We start from the raw sequence: 22,265 nt of genomic DNA, 5'->3' as shown, positions 1-22,265 counted from the left end.
GGGAGAAAGCATTTCAAAGGCACAAATTCAGCGCAGGCTTAGGGCACAAAAAGGGGGAAAAGTCCAGCTTTCAAGAACTTATCTAGATTTTTGCAATTAAATTTTTTTCTAAAAACGTACTGGGGCCAGGCTGGGTGCCTTACTCCTGTAATCTTAGCGCTTTGGGACACAGAGGCAGGAGAATCAGTTAAGCTCAGGAGTTCGAGGCTGCAGTGAGCTATGATCTCAGCCACTGCATTCCACCCGACAGCGAGGGCTTCTCTCAAAAAAAAAAAGTGCTGGAGTTTGGGGGTTTTGGAGAACTACTGATTGAAGGTTAAATAATGCAGACGGAGCCGGGCGCGGTGGCTCACGCCTGTAATCCCAGCACTTTGGGAGGCCGAGGTGGGCAGATCACGAAGTCAAGAGATCGAGACCATTCTGGTCAACATGGTGAAACCCCGCCTCTACTAAAAATACAAAAAATTAGCTGGGCATGGTGGCGCGTGCCTGTAATCCCAGCTACTCAGGAGGCTGAGGCAGGAGAATTGCCTGAACCCAGGAGGCGGAGGTTGTGGTGAGCCGAGATCGCGCCATTGCACTCCAGCCTGGTAACAAGAGCGAAACTCCGTCTCAAAAAAAAAAAATAATAATAATGCAGACGGGGCAAACATAAGCAAAAACTCGGTAGTTTGTACCCCTAAACACTGGCAGAACCAGCGCTTAGATCAAGAAATAGATAATTACCCCAGAACTTCCCCCTTCATGTCTTCCTCTAGCCGTTAACCTCCAAAGAGTAGTCACTGTTCTGACCTCTGTCACCATACGTTAGATTTTCCTGGTTTTGTACTTGGTATACATAGTATCCAACTGTGTATTCTCTTTGGTGTCTACCTTCTTTTTTTATAAGTCCTTTCATTGTGGTAAAATAAACAACATAGCTAGGCACGGTGGTGTGCACCTGTAGTCCTAACTACTCTGAGGGCTGACTCAGCGGGGTCACTTGAGCCCAGGAGTTCAAGGCCAGCCTGGGTAACATAGGGAGACATCTGTCTCTAAACATAAAAATAAATAATATTTAGGCTGGGCGCGGTGGCTCAGGCCTGTAATCCCAGCACCTTGGAAGGCCGAGGTGGGCAGATCACAAAGTCAAGAGATCGAGACCATCCTGGCCAACATGGTGAAACTGCGTCTCTACTAAAAAATACAAAAAATTAGCTGGGCATGGTGGCGCGTGCCTGTAATCCCAGCTACTCAGGAGGCTGAGGCAGGAGAATTGCCTGAACCCAGGAGGCGGAGGTGTGGTGAGCCGAGATCGCGCCATTGCACTCCAGCCTGGGTAACGAGCAAAACTCAGTCTCAAAAAAAATAAAAAATAAATTAAATACCAGGCCGGGTACGGTGGCTCACGCCTGTAATTGTAGCACTTTGGGAGGCTGAGGTGGGTGGATCACCTGAGGTCAGGAGTTCAAGACCAGCATGGCCATCATGGTGAAACCCCATCTTAAAAAAAAAAAAAAAAAAATTAAAATTAATTAAATAAATAAAAAGGTCGGGCACAGTGGCTCATGCCTGTAATCTCAGCACTTTGGGAGACCGAGGCAGGTGCATCACTGGAGGTCAGGAGTTCGAAAGTAGCCTGGCCAATATGGCAAAATCCCGTCTCTATTTAAAAAAATAATTAGCTGGGCATGGTGGCACGTGCTTGTAGTCTCAGCTACTTGGGAGGCTGAGGCAGGAGAATCACTTGAACCCAGGAGGGAGAGGTTGCAGTGAGCCGAAATCACGTCCAGCCTGGTGACAGAACAATACTCTCTCTCTCAAAAATAAATAAATAAAATAATATTTATATCTATACATACATAAAATTTACCATTTTAACTTTTTTTTTTTTTTGAGATGGAGCTTCGCTCTTGTTACCCAGGCAGGAGTGCAATGGCTCTATCTTGGCTCACCACAAATTCTGCCTCCTGGGTTCAGGCAATTCTCCTGCCTCAGCCTCCTGAGTAGCTGGGATTATAGGCACACGCCACCATGCCCAGCTAATTTTTTGTATTTTTAGTAGAGACAGGGTTTCACCATGTTGACCAGGATGATCTCGATCTCTTGACCTCGTGATCCACCCGCCTTGGCCTCCCAAAGTGGGAGGCATCACTTTATAGGCATCAGCCACCACACTAGGCCTTGTTTTTCTTTTTTTTTAAGACAGTATTTCGTTCTTGTTGCCCAGGCTGGAGTGCAAAGGCATGATCTTGGCTTATTGCAACCTCCGTCTCCCAGGTTCAAGCGATTCTCCTGCCTCAGCCTCCCAAGTAGCTGGGATTACAAGCATGCACCACCACATCTGGCTAATTTTTGTATTTTCAGTAGAGACAGGGTTTCTTCCTGTTGGTCAGGCTGGTCTTAAACTGCCGACCTCAGGTGATCTGCCTGTCTCGGTCTCCCAAAGTGCTGGGATTACAGGCGTGAGCCACCGTGCCTGGCTGTTTTTCTTCTTAACAGTATGTTTTGTTATTGTATATATATCAAAAAAGGCTGAGCTGGCTGTGGTCGGCCTGCTTGTAAAGGGGTGGAAAGTTCAGCATTACCCCTGAGAGTGAGGCTCCCAGCCTGGGTCAGGACTAGAGAGGAGTTCCTTTTCTTCTGTCAGGCCTCTTGGCTCTGTAACCCTAAAGCACAAATTCCATCCAGAAAGTGGGAGTTGCATTCTGCATAACGAGGTAAATAAAACTGTCTTTGTGTTGATGAAATGGAATCCCACAGATAACAACTCTCTCTGGAGGAGGGTGGGTTGGGCAGCTGCTGCAGGAGGCAGACCCCAGGACTCCTGATCCCTGTCTCTACTGTGTAACTCAAGCTGGTAATGGGACTGGAAACCCCAGGATCCCTCAGCAAAAAGACTGCTGACTAAGGAGAAGACCACTGGGACCCCTTCCCCAGGTCCCTCCTGTGATAAGTACTAAAGGCTCTGGGTCTATGAGGGGTCTTGTGATTCTGTTATTTTATTTTTATTTATTTATTTTTTTGAGACAGGGTCTCACTCTGTTGCCCAGGCTGGAATGCAGGCTGGTACAATCTCAGCTTGCTGTGACCTGGGCTCTCTGCCACCTCTGCTTCCTGGGCTCAAGTGATCCTCCCACCTCAGCCTCCTGAGTAGCTGGGACCATCCTGTGCACCACCACGCCCAGCTAAGTGTTTTGTCTTTTCTTTTTTTTTAATTTCTAGAGACAGGATCTTGCTATGTTGCCCAGGCTGATCTCAAACTCCTGGACTCAAGCGATCTGCCCTCCTTGACCTCCCAAAGTGCTGGGATTACAGGCGTGAGCCATCGTGCCTGGCCTTTTTTTTTTCCCCAGCCTCAGTACATAGTGAGACCCGTGGTGGTGCATGCCTGTAGTCCCAGCTACTTAGGGGGCTGAGTTGGAAGGATTGCTTGAGTGTGGGAGGTTGAGGCTGCAGAGCCATGATCGTGCCACTGCACTTTAGCCTGGGCGACAGAGAGGCCCTGTCTTAAAAAAAAAAAAATTGTTTTAGGGACAGTGTCTCACTCTGTTGCCCAGGCTGGTTTTGAACTCCTGGGGTCCAGTGATCCTCCTGCTTCAGCCTCCGTTGTAGCTAGGACTACATAGCATGTGGCCCTTGTGCTGTTTTTGTAATAGTTGATCAGTTCAGAAAACTTGGAAACCACAGAAGAGCACCAGGGCTTGGGGAATCAACATGGAATGATGGGGACCTCAGTCATATTTAAGCCAAACAACATCCATAATTTCATTCCATGCACTAATTATTTATTTGCACTCATAAAAACTGGCTTGCAGCTGGGCGAGGAGGCTCACGCCTGTAATCCCAGCACTTTGGGAAGCCGAGGCAGGTGGATCACGAGGTCAAGAGATCGAGACCATCCAGGCCAACATGGTGAAACCCCTCTCTACTAAAAAATACAAAAAATTAGCTGGGCATGGTGGCGTATGCCTGTAGTTCCAGCTACTCAGGAGGCTGAGGCAGAAGAATTGCTTGAACCCGGGAGGTGGAGGTTGCAGTGAGCTGAGATCATGCCACTGCACTCCAGCCTGGTGCCTGGTAACAGAGTGAGACTGTCTCAAAAAAAAAAAAACCAAAAAACTGGCTTGCTTTGAAAAGTTTCTTCCAATAACTATACTGTGGTACTTTTGACTCTGGGACAAGAGGAAGAAGCTGGGAGTCTAGGCAGTTGGTGGCTGGGCCCTCAGAGACCATATGTGGTAACCACTGTTTAAAACACTATTCATCACTTGGGGACAGAAGGAGACTTAGATGGATCCCAGGCTCATGGATATTTCTCCTTCCGCAGTCATTTATTAAAATACTTGTCCAAGGAATACAGTTCCAGTCTCAGCCTAGTTGAGACAGACACAGGCACTTAAATAAGTACCAAAGAGGCCGGGCATGGTGGCTCACGCCTGTAATCCCAGCACTTTGGGAGGCTGAGGTGAGTAGATTGCCTGAGCTCGGGAGTTGGAAACCAGCCTGGGCAACATGGTGAAATCCCATCTCCACTAAAAAAATACAAAAATTTAGCCAGGCATGGCAGCGTGTGTCTGTAGTCCCAGCTACTCAGGAGGCTGAGGCAAGAGAACTGCTTGAACCCAGGAAGTGGAGGTTGCAGTGAGCCAAGATTTCATCACTGCACTCCAGCCTGGGCAACAGAGCAAGACTCAGTCTCAAAAAAAAAAAAAAAAAGTCAGGTGAGGTGGCTCACGCTTGTAATCCTAGCACTTTGGGAGGCCAAGGCGGGTGGATCATCTGAGGTCAGGAGTTCAAGACTAGCCTGGTTTCATGGTGAAACCCCATCTTTTTTTTTTTTGAGACGGAGTTTCGCTCTTGTTACCCAGGCTGGAGTGCAATGGCGCGATCTCAGCTCACCGCAACCTCCACCTCCTGGATTCAGGCAATTCTCCTGCCTTAGCCTCCCAAGTAGCTGGGATTACAGGCACGCACCACCATGCCCAGCTAATTTTTTGTATTTTTAGTAGAGACGGGGTTTCACCACGTTGACCAGGATGGTCTCGATGTCTTGACCTCGTGATCCACCCGCCTCGGCCTCCCAAAGTGCTGGGATTACAGGTGTGAGCCACCGCGCCTGGCCGAAACCCCATCTTTTAAAAAATAAATAAATTAATTTTAAAAAAAAGTACAAGGAAGTCTCTGCAGAGATAGTGGTATTGGAACTGAGTCCTGGGGCCCAAATCAGCCTTGACCAGGCCAAAAAACGTGGAAGATTTTTCCAAGCAGTGGGAATAATGCATGCAAATACTTGAAAGCAGAGAGAGGAGCAGATCACATCCAGCAACTGGTGATTCGTTTACTAAGGCTGTATGGGAACTTCGGAAGGAAGAAGGGAAATCAGGAGGCCAGGTAATTTGGCAGAGGCTAGAGGCTCTGTTTTATTGAGTTTTTATTTTAGTGTGAGAGGAGCCACTGGCGGGCATCATCAGTTTGACTCCCAAAGACCATTCCAGCACCAATTCAGGGCATGGGTCTTAAGACCTCCCTTGGAGTGACAAAGGCAGGGCAGGCAAGGCAGTACACACAGAGGCAGAGTTTGCCCCTGTTTTTTTTTTGAGACGGAGTTTCGCTCTTGTTACCCCGGCTGGAGTGCAATGGCATGATCTTGGCTCACCGCAACCTCCGCCTCCTGGGTTCAGGCAATTCTCCTACCTCAGCCTCCTGAGTAGCTGGGATTACAGGCACGCGCCACCATGCCCAGCTAATTTTTTGTATTTTTAGTAGAGACGGGGTTTCACCATGTTGACCAGGGTGGTATTGATCTCTTGACTTCGTGATCCACCTGCCTCGGCCTCCCAAAGTGCTCGGATTACAGGCTTGAGCCACCGTGCCCGGCCCTTTTCTTTCTTTTTCTTTCTTTTTTTTTTTTTTTGAGACATAGTTTCGCTCCTGTTGCCCAGGCTGGAGTGCAATGGCATGATCTCGGCTTACCACAACCTCCGCCTCCCAGGTTCAAGCGATTCTCTTGCTTCAGCTTCCAGAGTAGCTGGGATTACAGGCATGCACCAGCACACCTGGCTAATTTTGTATTTTTAGTAGAGGCGGGGTTTTTCCATGTTGATCAGGCAGGTCTCAAACTCCTGACCTCAGGTGATCTGCCTGCCTCGGCCTCCCAAAGTGCTAGGATTATAGGCATGAGCCGTGAGCCACCATGCCCGGTGGAATCTGTCCCTCTTTAGGAGGCTGAAAAGGTATAAGGGAGGCAGGAGAGAGAGGTGATGGGCCACTAGAATCACTGGTTGTTGGCATGGGGCTTGGATGGATAGAGGAGCCATCCACTTATAGGAGGACGGAGGTGAAGGCCAAGTCTGTGGCCCTTTCTAGTGGCGAGAGGGTCTAAAGCTCAGGCCAGATAGAGGTCAGAAAGTGTCTCAAGGAGCCCATGGAGGAAGGAGCTGGCCCAGGACAGCATATGGAGTACAGAAAAGAGGGCCAGTGGCTGGGCACAGTGGCTCACACGTGTAATCCCAGAACTTTGGGAGGCTGAGGCAGGTGGATCACCTGAGGTCAGTTAGAGACCAGCCTGACCAACTTGGTGAAACCCCATCTCTACTAAAAATACAAAAATTAGTCAGGCGTGATGGCTCACACCTATAGTCCCCGATACTCAGGAGGCTGGGGCACAAGAGTCACTTGAACCCAGGTGGTGGAGGTTGCACTGAGCCAAGATTGCACCACTGTACTCCAGCCTGGGCAACAGGGTGATGCTTGGTCTCAAAAAAAAAAAAAAGGGCTGGGCACAGTAGTTCAAGCCTGTAATCCTAGCACTTTGGGAGGCTGAGGTGGGTGGATCACCTGAGGTCGGAATTTTGAGACCAGCCTGACCAACATGGAGAAACCCCGTCTCTGCTGAAAATACAAAATTAGCCAGGTGTGGTGGTGCATGCCTGTAATCCCAGCTACTCAGGAGGCTAAGGCAGGAGAATCGCTTGAACCCGGGAGGTGGCAGTGAGTCAAGACCACACCATTGCACTCCAGCCTGGGCAACAAGAGCAAAACTCCATCTCAAAAAAAAAAAAAAAAAAAAAAAAAGAGAGAAAGAAAAGAGGGCCAGGGACTGGTCCTCTGGGATTGGAGGTGGGGACAGGTGGAAGCAGCAGAACACACCATGGGAACAGCCTGACATGGGGCTCACTGGATGCACCCCTCCACATGCAGCAGCAGGTAGTCCCTGAGGAGCGGGGGCAGTGGCAGCCGGGTGGCACCCTGCCGGCAGTGGCTTCCCAACCGAGCACGCACAGCTAGTCGGGCCAGGTGCTGCAGCCGCCTTGGTTGATTCACCATGCACAGGGCTGAGCTGTAGAAGGCTTCATGCTCCTAGGCCAGGAGTGAAAGAGGGTCAGATGATTTGCAGCATGCACCCACCTGGGTGTTTCCTGTGTCTCAAAGGACTTGGATTCAGAGCCATAGAGGCCCTGCGGTGATAATGGGGGCTGGGCTACACTTCAGGGAAGGGCCTCCACTATGTCTGCACCCACTCCCACCCCAGAGAGGCTGGCACTGTGCCCACCAAGTTAGAGTTTCCTGATAAATGTCTGTGCTGATGCAAGTAAGGGAGGTGGGAGAGGTGTGTGGAATTAGGGGTCAGCCTGGGATACTGAGGGAGGGGGTACCCTGAAACCCAGGTGTGCCACTCTACCCATCCTTTCTACCCAGGGGCCCTCCTGCTTCTCCCTTCATGAAGCTGGTCCTGGAGGAATAGGTCTGTGGCTCATCCCTCTTCCCCAACTTGGCCCTGAGGTGGACATACCTTCCACAGCTCTGGGAGCACCGCCTCCACCCAGGTCTCACAGGATGGGACACAAGGATAGGCATTAAGCAGGACTTCCAGGGCCCGAGGGAAGTTGGCACAGTATTTCAGCATCTAGGAGTCAAAAGAGGGTCTTGGGCACCATGCCTCCACCAGCCGAGGGCAGACCCAAGTCCCGCCTAACCTATATGGCCAATCATAGCCTAATATGGGGGGCTAAGGTCTGAATCTCTTCTTCTCCTCTTCCATGCCTCTGTCCACCCCACCCTCCAGTGTGCTCCAGCAGCCTTTCTGCCCTAGTTTTCTTCGGGGGCTCTTTCCTCCCTTGGACTCTCTCTCCCAGAATCCTCTACCCGCTTCCCAAGCTGAGGACAGCCCCCTGGCCGCTGAGGGCATGCTTTCAGTCTCTTGGACCTTCTCTTTTTCCCCAGAGGTAGAGCAGTTCCAGCCACAGGCTCCCCCACAGGGGAGCCTCCTATCTCAGGCCCTCCCTGCGCACCTCAGGGCGCACAGGCTGGGCCCCGTAGTCCAGCAGTGCTGCGAAGAGGACCTCAGGCTCCCAGTTTGGGGCATCCTGGACGGCCTGCAGCGCACAGTCCATGGGTGTGTGGCCTGCCCCATTGGGGACCTCAGCGACGGCCCCGTGGCTCAGCAGCAGCTCGGCTAGGCCCCCGCAGCCATTGGCACAAGCGTTGTGCAGCGGCGTGTGGCGCTTGCGCCCAGCCGCCCGGGCATCAGCTCCAGCCTCCAGGAGCCGGCGCGCCGCCGCCTGGTGCTGCCTGCAGCTGCCGGGGCCCTCAGCCCCCGCGCACGCTGCGTTCAGCGCCGTCTCGCCCTGGCTGGTGCATAGGCCCAAGTCGGCGCCATGCTCCAGGTACAGAGCCACGTGCTGCTCCAGGCCGCGCGCCGCCGCCACGTGCAGGGGCGTCTCCTGGCTCTCCCCTGCCGCGAGGTTCACTGTCGCTCCCGCTTCCAGCAGCAACTTGGCGCACCTGGGGACAGAGAGCAAGACCCCAGGGAAAATCCCGAAGGCCTGGGACCCCCTTCAGCTTGCAGTCACCCTCCCTTCCTTTTCCACCCCTCTCACCTTGAGGTGCTACCTGGTGTCCTCTATGAGAATTACCCAAGCCCCACTACAGACAGCAGAACTGGAAGGTCCTGAGAGCCACCAGAAGTATCTTCAATTTTCATATGAAAAACTTAAGCCCAAAAATGACTTGTGGAGCCAGGACATACAGCAAGTTAGTGGCTGCTCCAGAATTAGCCCTCACGGCCTTAGACAGTCCTTCCCAGAGTCTACTTTGACTCTACCCTAAAGGTCTGGTTCTGAATTTTTCAGTTGTTTGTTCTCTTTTTTTTTTTTTTTTTTGAGACAGGGTCTCTCTCTATGCCCAGGGTGAAGTGAGTGCAGTGGCGTGATTACAGGTCATGTAGCCTGGACCACCCAAGCTCAAGCAGTCCTCCTGCCTCGCTAGGTCAGGAGTTCAAGACCAGCCTGACTAACATGGTGAAACTACTAAAAATACAAAAGGTAGTTGGGCGTGGTGGCGTGTGCCTGTAATCCCAGCTACTCAGGAAGCTAAGGCAGGAGAATCGCTTGAACCCAGGAGACAGAGGTTGCAGTGAGTCAAGATTGTGCCACTGCACTCCAGCCTGGGTGAGAGAGAGACTCCACCTTAAAAAAAAACACTCTTCTAAACCAGACCACACTCATTCAAGCAAAGGCAGGCACTTGGGGCCGCCCTCCTCCACTTTCCCCTAGAGAAAACAAACAAACAAACAAAAAACAAAGGAAAAACAACAACAAAAACAGGTTTTAGAGAGTACGTGTTTCCCAGTTCCAGGGAAAATTACAGGTCAGAACACTGTTGTGGCAAACATGCATCCTTACCTATTGCAGGGTAAACCACACATGCAACAAGCTAAATTAATGATGAAACCAAGCTAACAGTAACTTATCATTAAAAAGCCAGAATGGCAGCTGATTGAAACTCAGGAGCAGATCCACCAACCTTGATGAAACCCTGATAAGCAAATACCCTTTCCCAAAATGGCCAAAATTCTTGCTCACATATCCAGGTAGGTGCCTTGCTCTGTAGCCAAGACATGAGTAGCAGTCAGTCTTCCATAAACTACTGAATTTATCTCCTTGGTAAATTCTAATCATAGACTAATTTTTGTTTCCAAATACTAATTTTTTTTTTTTTTTTTTTTTGAGATGGAGTCTCAGTCTTCGCTCAGGCTGGAGTGCAGTAGCACAATCTTGGCTCACTGCAGCATCCACCTCCTGGGTTCAAGCAATTCTCCTGCCTCAGCCTCTCGAGTGGCTAGGACTACAGGCATGTACTGCCATGCTCGGCTAATTTTTGTATTTTAGTAGAGATGAGGTTTCACCATGTTGGCCAGGATGGTCTTGATCTCCTGACCTTGTGATCCGCTGGCCTCAGCCTCCCAAAGTGCTGGGATTACAAGCATGAGCAACCATGCCCGGCACTTTTTTTTTTTTTTTTTTGAGATGGAGTTTCAATCTGTTGCCCAGGCTGGAGTACATAGGCACTGTGTTGGCTCACTGCAACCTCTGTCTCCTGGGTTCAAGGAGTTCTCCTGCCTCAGCCTCCCAAGTAGCTGGGATTACAGGCACCCACTACCACACCTGGCTAATGTTTTTAAAATTTTTAGTAGAGACAGGGTTTTACCATATTGGCCAGGCTGGTCTTGAACTCCTGACATCAGCTGATCTGCCCTCCTCAGCCTCCCAAAGTGCTGGGATTGCAAGCATGAGCCACCATACCTGGCCTCTTTTTTTTTTTAGACAGTCTCACTCTGTCACCCAGGCTGAAGTGCAGTAGCAGAATCTTGGCTCACTGCAACCACCGCCTCCCGGGGTTCAATCAATTCTTGCACCTCAGCCTCCCTAGTAGCTGGAATTACAGGTGTGAACCACCATGCCCAGCCAGATCTTTCTTAATACCTCAAAACAAGTAGGTATTTGAACTGGGCATGGTGGCTCATGCCTATAATCCCACCACTTTAGGAGGCCGAGGACGGGGAGATCACTTGAGGTCAGCAGTTTAGGAGCAGCCTGGCCAACATGGCAAAACCCTATTTCTACTAGAAATACAAAAACTAGCTGGGCATGGTGGCCAAGATCACACCACTGCACTATAGCCTGAGCAACAGAGCAAGACTTCATCTAAAAAAAAAAAAAAAAAAAAAAAAAACCAACAGGCTGGGCGCAGTGGCTCAAGCCTGTAATCCCAGCACTTTGGGAGGCCGAGGCGGGTAGATCACGAGGTCAAGATACCGAGACCATCCTGGTCAACATGGTGAAACCCCGTCTCTACTAAAAATACAAAAAATTAGCTGGGCATGGTGGCGTGTGCCTGTAATCCCAGCTACTCAGGAGGCTGAGGTAGGAGAATTGCCTGAACCCAGGAGGTGGAGGTTGCGGTGAGCCGAGATCGTGCCATTGCACTCCAGCCTGGGTAACGAGAGCGAAACTCCGTCTCAAACAAACAAACCAGCTAGGAATTTGGCTACAAAGGTTCACAGGGAATTGGAGACTGCAATTGGAACAGAATTTTCCCAGAAAGCAACAGGCCTTCTGCCTCCTGGGCTTAACAGATGTGACCTTGGACAAGTTACTAAACCTTTCTGAGCTTCGTCTTTCTCACTGTAGAATGAGGCCTGTCTCCAGGTTATTGTAAAGACATGTATGTGAGGTGCTTTGTGAACCATAAAGCTGCATGTAGTTGTCAGGTTCCCTCTTCTGGCCCTGTGAGTTGGAGACACACACACATGCCTCCCCAAACCATTCAGCCCCCAGGCACCTACTGCAAGGACTCGGGAGTTGCGCAGAGGTGCAGGGGAGTTGTGCCCTCCTCGGACAGCACATTAGCCTTGGCTCCAAAAGTCAGCAGCAGCCGCACACAGTCGAGCTGGGCCCGGGCACAGGCTTCGTGCAAGGCAGTGCGACCCCCAACACAGGCATTCAGCTCAGCTCCCTGCCGGATCAGGTGACGAGCACAATCTGTGTAGCCTCTGGCTGCAGCGATGGTGAGGGGTGCCGTCTGCTTTGTCTTGGGGGTCAGCACCCAGAACCCTGGGGAGAGCAAATAATGTTGGGGGGTGATGCATAAGACGGGAAGGCAGAATGTGGGGATGCTGGTTCCAGCTGACAGCTGACACTGGCCTTCCCGCTGCATGGTTTGCTGAGCACAAACACTGCCTGGCTGTACCTATGGAAAGGGGCTTATTCAAGTCCTGAATTGGAAGAATAAATTGGAACAGCCTTTTAGAACAGTTTATCAGTCTGTAACAAAACATAGTATGTGTCATAAAAAAAATTAATTGCTGTGTAAAACCACAGGAGCCAACTAAGTAGAGTGAATCCCATTAAGGAAACCTCAAGGTCTTTGAATGGCTAATAGTGTCAATGGCTTTTTTTGTTCACCTTGGGGCCTGGCATGGTGGTTCACATCTGTAATCCTAGCACTTTGGGAGGTTGAGGTGGTAGGATCACTTGAGGTCAGGAGTTCCAGACCAGCCTGAGCAACACAGTGAGACTTTGTTTCTATTTATTTTTTTTCTTTCTTTCTTTTTTTGTACAGCAAAACCCATGATCAGGAGAATGTCTCTATTTTTTCTTTTCTTTTGACATGGAGTATTGCTTTGTTGCCCAGGCTGGAGTGCAATGATGTGATCTCAGCTCACTGCACCCTCTGCCTCCCAGGTTCACGTGATTCTCCTGCCTCAGCCTCCTTATTAGCTGGGATTATAGGCACACGCCACCACACCTGGCTAATTTATTTATTTATTTATTTATTTATTTTTATTGCATTTTAGGTTTTGGGGTACATGTGCAGAGCATGCAAAACAGTTGCATAGGTACACACATGGCAGTGTGTTTTGTTTGCTTTCTCCCCTTCACCCACATTTGGCATTTCTCCCCAGGCTATCCCTCCCCACCTCCCTCTCCCACTGGCCCTCCCCTTTTCCCCCCAATAGACCCCAGTGTTTAGTACTCCCCTCTCTGTGTCCATGTGTTCTCATTTTTCATCACCCGCCTATGAGTGAGAATATGCGGTGTTTCATTTTCTGTTCTTGTGTCAGTTTGCTGAGAATGATGTTCTCCAGATTCATCCATGTCCCTACAAACGACACGAACTCATGATTTCTGATTGCTGCATAATATTCCATGGTGTATATGTGTCACATTTTCCCAATCCAGTCTATCATTAATGGGCATTTGGGTTGATTCCAGGTCTTTGCTATTGTAAACAGTGCTGCAATGAACATTCGTGTGCATGTGTCCTTATAGTAGAACGATTTATAGTCCTTTGGATATATACCCAGCAATGGGATTGCTGGGTCAAATGGAATTTCTATTTCTAAGGCCTTGAGGAATCGCCACACTGTCTTCCACAATGGTTGAACTAATTTACACTCCCACCAACAGTGTAAAAGTGTTCCTTTTTCTCCACATCCTCTCCAGCATCTGTTGTCTCCAGATTTTTTAATGATCGCCATTCTAACTGGCGTGAGATGGTATCTCAATGTGGTTTTGATTTGCATCTCTCTGATGACCAGTGACGATGAGCATTTTTTCATATGATTGTTGGCCTCATATATGTCTTCTTTCGTAAAGTGTCTGTTCATATCCTTTGCCCTATTTTGAATGGGCTTGTTTGTTTTTTTCCTGTAAATCTGTTTGAGTTCTTTGTAAATTCTAGATATCAGCCCTTTGTCAGATGGGTAAACTGCAAAAATTTTTTCCCATTCTGTTGGTTGCCGATTCACACTAGAGACTGTTTCTTTTGCTGTGCAGAAGCTGTGGAGTTTCATTAGGTCCCATTTGTCTATTTTGGCTTTTGTTGCCAATGCTGTTGGTGTTTTGTTCATGAAGTCCTTGCTTACTCCTATGTCCTGGATGGTTTTGCCTAGATTTCCTTCTAGGGTTTTTATGGTGCCAGGTCTTAGGTTTAAGTCTTTAATCCATCTGGAGTTAATTTTGGTGTAAGGTGTCGGGAAGGGGTCCAGTTTCTGCTTTCTGCACATGGCTAGCCAGTTTTCCCAGCACCATTTATTGAACAGGGAATCCTTTCCCCCTTGCTTGTTTTTGTCGGGTTTATCAAAGATTGTATGGTTGTAGCTATGTTGTGTTGCCTCTGATGCCTCTGTTCTGTTCCATTGGTCTATATCTCTGTTTTGGTACCAGTACCATGCTGTTTTGATTACTGTAGCCTTGTAGTATAGTTTGAAATCCAGTAGTGTGATGCCCCCCGCTGTGTTCTTTTTGCTTAGAATTGACTTGGCTATGCGGGCTCTCTTTTGGTTCCATATGAAGTTCATGGTGGCTTTTTCCAGTTCTGTGAAGAAAGTCAAAGGTAGCTTGATGGGTATAGCATTGATTCTGTAAATTACTTTGGGCAGTATAGCCATTTTCACGATATTAATTCTTCCTAACCATGAACATGGAATGTTTCTCCATCTGTTTGTGTCCTCTCTGATTTCGTTGAGCAGTGGTTTGTAGTTTTCCCTGAAGAGGTCCCTTACGTTCCTTGTGAGTTGTATTCCAAGGTATTTTATTCTTTTTGTAGCAATTGTGAATGGCAGTTCGTTCTTGATTTGGCTCTCTTTAAGTCTGTTATTGGTGTAGAGGAAGGCTTGTGATTTTTGCACGCTGATTTTATATCCTGAGACTTTGCTGAAGTTGCTTATCAGTTTCTGGAGTTTTTGGGCTGAGGTGATGGGGTCTTCTAGGTATACTATCATGTCGTCTGCAAATAGAGACAATTTGGCTTCCACCTTTCCTATTTGAATACCCTTTATTTCTTTTTCTTGCCTGATTGCTCTGGCTAGAACTTCCACTACTATATTGAATAGAAGTGGTGATAGAGGGCATCCTTGTCTAGTGCCGGATTTCAAAGGGAATGCTTCCAGTTTTTGCCCATTAAGTATGATATTGGCTGTTGGTTTGTCATAAATAGCTTTTATTACTTTGAGATACGTTCCATCGATACCGAGTTTATTGAGGGTTTTTAGCATAAAGGGCTGTTGAATTTTGTCAAATGCCTTCTCTGCATCAATTGAGATAATCATGTGGTTTTTGTTTTTGGTTCTGTTTATGTGGTGAATTACACTGATAGACTTGTGTATGTTGAACCAGCCTTGCATCCCCGGGATGAATCCTACTTGATCATGATGAATAAGTTTTTTGATTGGCTGTTGCAATCGGCTTACCAATATTTTATTGAAGATTTTTGCATCTATGTTCATCATAGATATTGGCCTGAAGTTTTCTTTTCTTGTTGGGTCTCTGCCGGGTTTTGGTATCAGGATGATATTGGTCTCATAGAATGATTTGGGAAGGATTCCTTCTTTTTGGATTATTTGGAATAGTTTCAGAAGAAATGGTACCAGCTCCTCTTTGTGTGTCTGGTAGAATTCGGCTGTGAACCCGTCTGGACCTGGGCTTTTTTTGTGTGGTAGGCTCTTAATTGCTGTCTCGACTTCTGCCCTTGTTATTGGTCTATTCATAGTTTCAGCTTCCTCCTGGTTTAGGCTTGGGAGGACACAGGAGTCCAGGAATTTATCCATTTCTTCCAGGTTTACTAGTTTATGTGCATAGAGTTGTTTGTAATATTCTCTGATGATGGTTTAAATTTCTGTGGAGTCTGTGGTGATTTCCCCTTTATCATTTTTTATTGCATCTATTTGGTTGTTCTCTCTTTTATTTTTAATCAATCTGGCTAGTGGTCTATTTTGTTGATCTTTTCAAAAAAACCAGCTCTTGGATTTATTGATTTTTTTGGAGGGTTTTTCGTGTCTCAATCTCCTTCAGTTCAGTTCTGATCTTAGTTATTTCTTGTCTTCTGCTGGGTTTTGAGTTTTTTTGATCTTGCTCCTCTAGCTCTTTCAATTTTGACGATAGGGTGTCAATTTTGGATCTCTCCATTCTTCTCATATGGGCACTTATTGCTATATACTTTCCTCTAGAGACTGCTTTAAATGTGTCCCAGAGATTCTGGCATGTTGTGTCTTCGTTCTCATTGGTTTCGAAGAACTTCTTTATTTCTGCCTTCATTTCGTTGTTTATCCAGTCAACATTCAAGAGCCAGTTGTTCAGTTTCCATGAAGCTGTGCGGTTCTGGGTTGGTTTCTGAATTCTGAGTTCTAACTTGATTGCACTATGGTCTGAGAGGCTGTTTGTTATGATTTCAGTTGTTTTGCATTTGCTGAGCAGTGCTTTACTTCCAATTATGTGGTCAATTTTAGAGTAGGTGTGATGTGGTGCTGAGAAGAATGTATATTCTATGGATTTGTGGTGGAGAGTTCTGTAAATGTCTATCAGGTTTGCTTGCTCCAGGTCTGAGTTCAAGCCCTGGATATCCTTGTTGATTTTCTGTCTGGTTGATCTGTCTAATATTGACAGTGGAGTGTTAAAGTCTCCCACTATTATTGTGTGGGAGTCTAAGTCTCTTTGTAAGTTGTTAAGAACTTGCCTTATGTATCTGGGTGCTCCTGTATTGGGTCCATATATGTTTAGGATCGTTAGCTCTTCTTGTTCTATCTATCCTTTTACCATTATGTAATGGCCTTCTTTGTCTCTTTTGATCTTTGTTGCTTTAAAGTCTATTTTATCAGAGATGAGAATTGCAACTCCTGCTTTCTTTTGCTCTCCATTTGCTTGGTAAATCTTCCTCCATCCCTTTATTTTGAGCCTTTGTGTATCCTTGCTTGTGAGATTGGTTTCCTCGATACAGCACACTGATGGGTTTTGGATTTTTATCCAATTTGCCAGTCTGTGTCTTTTGATTGGTGCATTTAGTCCATTTACATTTAGGGTTAATATTGTTATGTGTGAATTTGATACTGCCATTTTGATGCTAGCTGGCTGTTTTGCCCGTTAGTTGTTGTAGATTCTTCATTATGTTGATGCTCTTTAGCATTTAGTATGATTTTGGAATGGCTGGTATTGGTTGTTCCTTTCTATGTGTAGTGCCTCTTTCAGGAGCTCTTGTAAAGCAGGCCTGGGGGTGACAAAGTCTCTGAGTACTTGCTTGTTCACAAAGGATTTTATTTTTCCTTCACTGCTGAAGCTCAGTTTGGCTGGATATGAAATTCTGGGTTGAAAGTTCTTTTCTTTAAGGATGTTGAATATTGGCCCCCACTCTCTTCTGGCTTGTAGAGTTTCTGCCGAGAGATCTGCTGTGAGTCTGATGGGCTTCCCTTTGTGGGTGACCCGACCTTTCTCCCTGGCTGCCCTTAGTATTTTCTCCTTTATTTCAACCTTGTTGAATCTGACGATTATGTGCCTTGGGGTAATTTTTGTATTTTTAATAGAGACGGGGTTTTATCACATTGGTCAGGCTGGTCTCAAACTTCTTACCTTATGATCTGCCTGCCTTGGCCTCCCAAAGTGCTGGGATTACAGGCGTGAGCCACCACACCCGGCTATTTTTTTTAAAAAATGTAAAAAGAAAAAAATGTTCATCTTGGTCTTGGATGAACAAAAAAGGGGGGTGGGTAGTTATGCAGAAGTGGGCCTGGAGCTGAGTTTGGGAATGGCCAAAGAGCAGAACTGAGTTCTGGGATACTCCTGGGGCGGGGAGGGTTGGATGGAAATGGAGGAATGGTGGAGGGGAGAATAAGAGGTTCGGATGGGAAATGAATAAGGAGAGGGTGATCATGGGAGTAGTGTTGGATTTGAATGGTTGCAGTGGTCAGGGACTTATTTAAAGGGCATAGATGCCTCATATCAAACTAGAAGTTGTTTGCATGGCAGCACAGTCCACCCCTGGCTTTTCTGTCTTGAGTAAAGCATGTTTTGTTTTTTAGTAGACTTGAAATTAAGGCTGAGTTCCATCTTGGGGATTATGGACAAGATGCAGGACAAGACCAGAATTGCCGGGTTGGGTCACAGCCAAGCAGGAATTTGGAACCTGTAGTGACTGGGGGAGTTTATGCTCTCCCAAGGATTCAAGCCCCAGATCCATGGGTGGGGTTTGAGCAATTTCTTGTCAATCTTGAGAGCATGGTGATCTCAGCTAGGGTGTTTAGTTTATTTGGACAGACCTGCTGTCCAGAATATATTCTTTTTTTTTTTTTTTTTTTTTTTTTTTGAGACAGAGTCTCACTCTGTCATCAGGCTGGATTAGAGTGTTGTTATCTCAGCTCACTACAATCTCCGCCTCCCAGGTTCAAGCAATTCTCCTGCCTCAGCCTCCCAAATAGCTGGGACTACAGGTGCATGCCACCACAACCAGCCCATTTTTGTATTTTTAGTAGAGACAGGGTTTCACCATATTGGCCAGGATAGTCTCCATCTCCTGACTTCATGGTCTGCCCACCTTGGCCTCCCAAAATGGGATTGCAGGTGTTAGCCACCGTGCCCAGCCTAGCCAGATTATATTCTAAGGATATCATCTGGCAAGTACATAAAGATGTTCATTATACTGGTACTTAAAATAGTTTTTAAAAAATCTACCCAGTTGGTTTGGGGGCTAGTTATAAAATTAATGGCACATGCTTCTACAGTAGAATTTATTTCCCTTCTTTTTTTTTCCCTGTAACTATAGGGGTCTTCTATGTTGCTCAAGCTGGTCTTGAACTCCTGGTCTAAAGCAGTAGTCCGGCCTCGGCCTCAGCCTCTCAAAGTGCTGGGATTGGCCGGGCACTGTAATCCCAGCACTTTGGGAGGCCGAGGCGGGTGGATCACGAGGTCAAGAGATCGAGACCATCCTGGTCAACATGGTGAAACCCGGCTCTACTAAAAATACAAAAAATTAGCTGGGCATGGTGGCGCGTGCCTGTAATCCCAGCTACTCAGGAGGCTGAGGCAGGAGAATTGCCTGAACCCAGGAGGCGGAGGTTGTGGTGAGCCGAGACTGCGCCATTGCATTCCAGCCTGGGTAACAAGAGCGAAACTCCGTCTCAAAAAAAAAAAAGTGCTGGGATTACTGGCATGAGACACCATGCCAAAGCCAAGAATATAACTTTTAATTCTTAAAAGGCATACATACTGCTAACTCTGCCTCATCTCTGTTTAGGAGGGAGCTAGGATGGGTGGTGAAAGGGCTGCTCTAGTCTGTGGTCTGCAGGGAAGGGGGAGCCTAGACTCTCCCTCCTCCCCACCCACTCCCCTTCTTTCTCCCTCTTCTACCCTATTCTGGTGCCCCCTACCCTGTTCAGCTGACCAGGCCAGCTGGTTGCTCACGGTCTCCACAGTCATGTTGGCAGCCTCTTCATCTTGGAACAGGCCTTGGACCTGCTGCAGGTCGCCGGGGAACAGGGCATGGTGGACAGCTGGGTCTCCACAGGAACGGTGAGGCCTAGTGAGTCGAGCCCGGGGACTTGATGGGCACCTTTCTCTCCGGCACTGTTGGGCAGCTGCCTGCCGCCAGTCTTCCCATTCCAGCCACTCCCGCTGTAAGCGGAGAGAGCGCAGCGTGGAGGAGGTGAAGGGGAAGGTCTCCCTTGCCATGGGTGAGGCCCAGGGGTTTGGGCAGGGGCACCTGGGCAAAGCCTGGTTCCCTTGACCCGACTACCTTCCTTGCTCTGAGGAGCCACCCTGCCCCCTCTGCTGTGAGCCAGAGAAAGCAGCAGCTGAGGCTATAAATAGGTTGTTTGCTGCTCTGGTAAACACAGTTTGCTCAGAGTCATGATCTTGGTGCTGGCCCAACCCCCAGCCCAGGTCGAGGACCAGCCCCTGCCCCTGATGATACCCTCTGGTTGGTCAGCAGACCCTCAGCTGAGGCCACCCCTGAACCCCAGTATCTGCATCCTCCCTTGTCTCTAAAGTGAGCATCTCGGGTTGGCAAGGTCCAGGGTGTTTGAGAAGGTCAGTCATGAAAATGGGCAGGGCTGGAAGACAAGGTGCCTCCATCCTCTCTGATGTTGGCTGGAGGGCAGGAGCCACCCACCACTGGCCCACGTGGAGAAGATAGGGCTGACCTCAGCACAGGAGGTAAGGCAAGGTCAAGATAGTTCCTGAATAGGTGAGCAGCTCTTCCCAGCATCTGCAGTAACAGCAATAACTCTGTAATAACTCTGTACATATGTACAGAGTTTCACAGTGTTTAAATCACATTCATATCCATTTTCACCCAGGGGACCATACTTCCCAGCCCATGCAGTAATCAATAAACTTAGTTTGAGCACTTTGGGAGGCCAAGGCGGGTGGATCACCTGAGGTGAGGAGTTTGAGACCAGCCTGGCCAACATGGAGAAACCCCATCTCTACTAAAAATACAAAAATTAGCTGGGTGTGGTGGGGAGTGTCTGTAATCACAGCTAATCGGGAGGCTGAGGCAGGAGAATCACTTGAACCAGGGAGCCGAGATCATGCCCACTGCACTTCAGCCTGGCGACAGAGCGAGGCTGTCTCTAAAAATAAAATAAAGTTGGTTTAGATTATAAATGAAATTATCACAAACACACACCTCTGAGATGTGTGATCTTATCTCTCTCTTTTTTTTTTGAGATGGAGTCTCACTCTGTAGCTCAGGCTGGAGTGCAGTGGTGTGATCTCCATTCACTGCAACTCCGCCTCTCAGGTTCAAGCAATTCTGCCTCAGCCTCCCAATTAGCTGGGACTACAAGCACACGCTGCCATGCCTGGCTACGTTTTTGTATTTTAGTAGAGACTGGGTTTCCCCATGTTGCCCAGGCTGGTCTCAAACTCCTGTGTTGCCCAGGCTGTTCTCAAACTCCTGAGCTCAGGCAATCCGCCCGCCTCAGTCTCCCAAAATGCTGAGATTATAGGCATGAGACACCATGTCCAACCCTTATCTCTGTTTTACAGATGAGGAACCTAAGGCTTAACAAAGTAATCTACTGGTTCAGGGTCACAGTTTGTGAGAGGCAGAGTCAGGACCCCACATAGATGGTGTGCTTTGGGCCAAGAATGGTGGCTCATGCCTGTAATTCTAACACTTTGGGAGGCTGAGGCCAGAGGATTGCTTGAGCCTAGGAATTTCAGGCCATCCTGGGCAACAAAGTGAGACCTGCATCTCTCTTTTTTTTGAGGGGGAGTCTCACCCTGTCACCCAGGGTGGAGTACAGGCCACCACGCCTGGTCTCTCCATCTCTTTAAAAAAAAAAAAAAAAAAAAAGATGGTGCATTTTTTGGCTCCAGCTGTTGCAGCCACGTGGCAGCCTCCCCCATTCTCCAAGCAGGACAGACTGGTCTCTAGAAACTGCCTTCAATCATTCTTTTTTCTCGATATGTCACCCAGGCTGGAGTGCAGTGGCATGATCTTGGCTCACTGCAACCTCTGCTTCCTGGGGTTAAAGCGATTCTCTTGCCCAGCCTCCCGAGTAGCTGGGATTACATGCCACCATGCCCAGCTGATTTTGTATTTTTAATAGTAGGTTTCGCCATGTTGGCCAGGCTGGTCTCAAACTCCTGACCTCAGGCAGTCCACCTACCTCAGCCTCCCAAAATGCTGGCATTACAGGCATGAGTCACAGTGCCCGGCCCCTTCAATCATTCTTGATTTTTTTTTTTTAACCCAGCTGCTTAGGGGGCTCACATGGCTGGCCTGAGGAGAGCCAAGGGGTTGACCTGGAAACTCTGGGACTGGACCTGAGATGTTCAAGCCACAGACCTGTTCACTCTTAGGAGAAAGTGCTGTGCTTCCAGGAGCCTCTAGGGGGAGGAATGAGGCCGTGAAACCGCACCAGCTGGTGTGCCTGCCAAGCTGGGGAAGGGGAGGGCACTGCCTCAAAAACTCTTCTCACCTGAGCTCACTCAGTGCGCAGTGGCCTGCAGGCAGGGCTGGTCTGGCTCCTTCCCCTGCTGCCCATCCTGCCTCCTGGCCCTGCAGCAGCACCTTGCCAGTGATCTTTCATTCCTTCCTCTCCCTAAAAAGCCCTTCACACAAGCAAGTTCTAGCTCCCAGCCTCACATTTTCAGGCACCATCTCAAGTTCATCCCCTCAATGCCTTAAACCTGGATCAACTCAGCCTCTCACCTGGTGTTTTTCCCTCTGGCCATATCCCTTCTACTCCAATGCAGGAATGATTTAAAATGGTTAATTCCCTTGCTTAAAAACTGCTGGCAGCCGGGCGTGGTGGCTCACACCTGTAATCCCAGCACTGAGGTGGGTGGATCACCTGAGGTCAGAAGTTCGAGACCAGCCTGACCAATATGGTGAAACCCCATCTTTTAAAAAAAAACAAAAACAACTGCTGGCCAGAGGCAGTGGCTTACACCTATAATCCTAGCACTTTGAGAGGTGGGCAGATCACAAGGTCAGGAGTTAAAGACCAGCCTGGCCAAAATAGAGAAACCCCGTCTCTACGAAAAATACAAAAATTAGCCAGGCGTGGTGGCAGGCGCCTGTAGTCCCAGCTACTATGGAGGCTGAGGCAGGAGAATCACTTGAACCCAGAAGGCCAAGATTCTGCCACTGCACTTCAGCCTGGACGACAGAGCAAGACTCTGTCTCCAAACAAAAACCTTCTGCTGACTTTCAATACCTATCCT

General features: G+C 48.3%; 1 protein-coding gene across 1 annotated transcript; it reads right to left on the bottom strand.

Annotated features, from left to right (window-relative positions):
• Positions 1–7,023: 7,023 nt before the first annotated feature.
• On the bottom strand, positions 7,024–19,357 carry ASB16 (ankyrin repeat and SOCS box containing 16). Its single transcript, XM_002748047.6, has 5 exons — positions 18,959–19,357; positions 11,609–11,876; positions 8,274–8,766; positions 7,775–7,888; positions 7,024–7,341 (listed from the first exon to the last, which is right to left on the bottom strand). The coding sequence occupies exons 1-5, from the start codon at positions 19,257–19,259 to the stop codon at positions 7,156–7,158; spliced, it is 1,362 nt and encodes a 453-aa protein (XP_002748093.4). The 5' UTR covers positions 19,260–19,357; the 3' UTR covers positions 7,024–7,155.
• Between the last annotated feature and the right edge of the window lie 2,908 nt (positions 19,358–22,265).

Source organism: Callithrix jacchus, chromosome 5 (assembly GCF_049354715.1).
Source record: "Callithrix jacchus isolate 240 chromosome 5, calJac240_pri, whole genome shotgun sequence".
Classification (NCBI taxonomy): Eukaryota; Metazoa; Chordata; class Mammalia; order Primates; family Cebidae; genus Callithrix; species Callithrix jacchus.
Note: the sequence above shows the minus strand (reverse complement) of the source record. Positions and strands in the feature narration are given on the sequence as shown.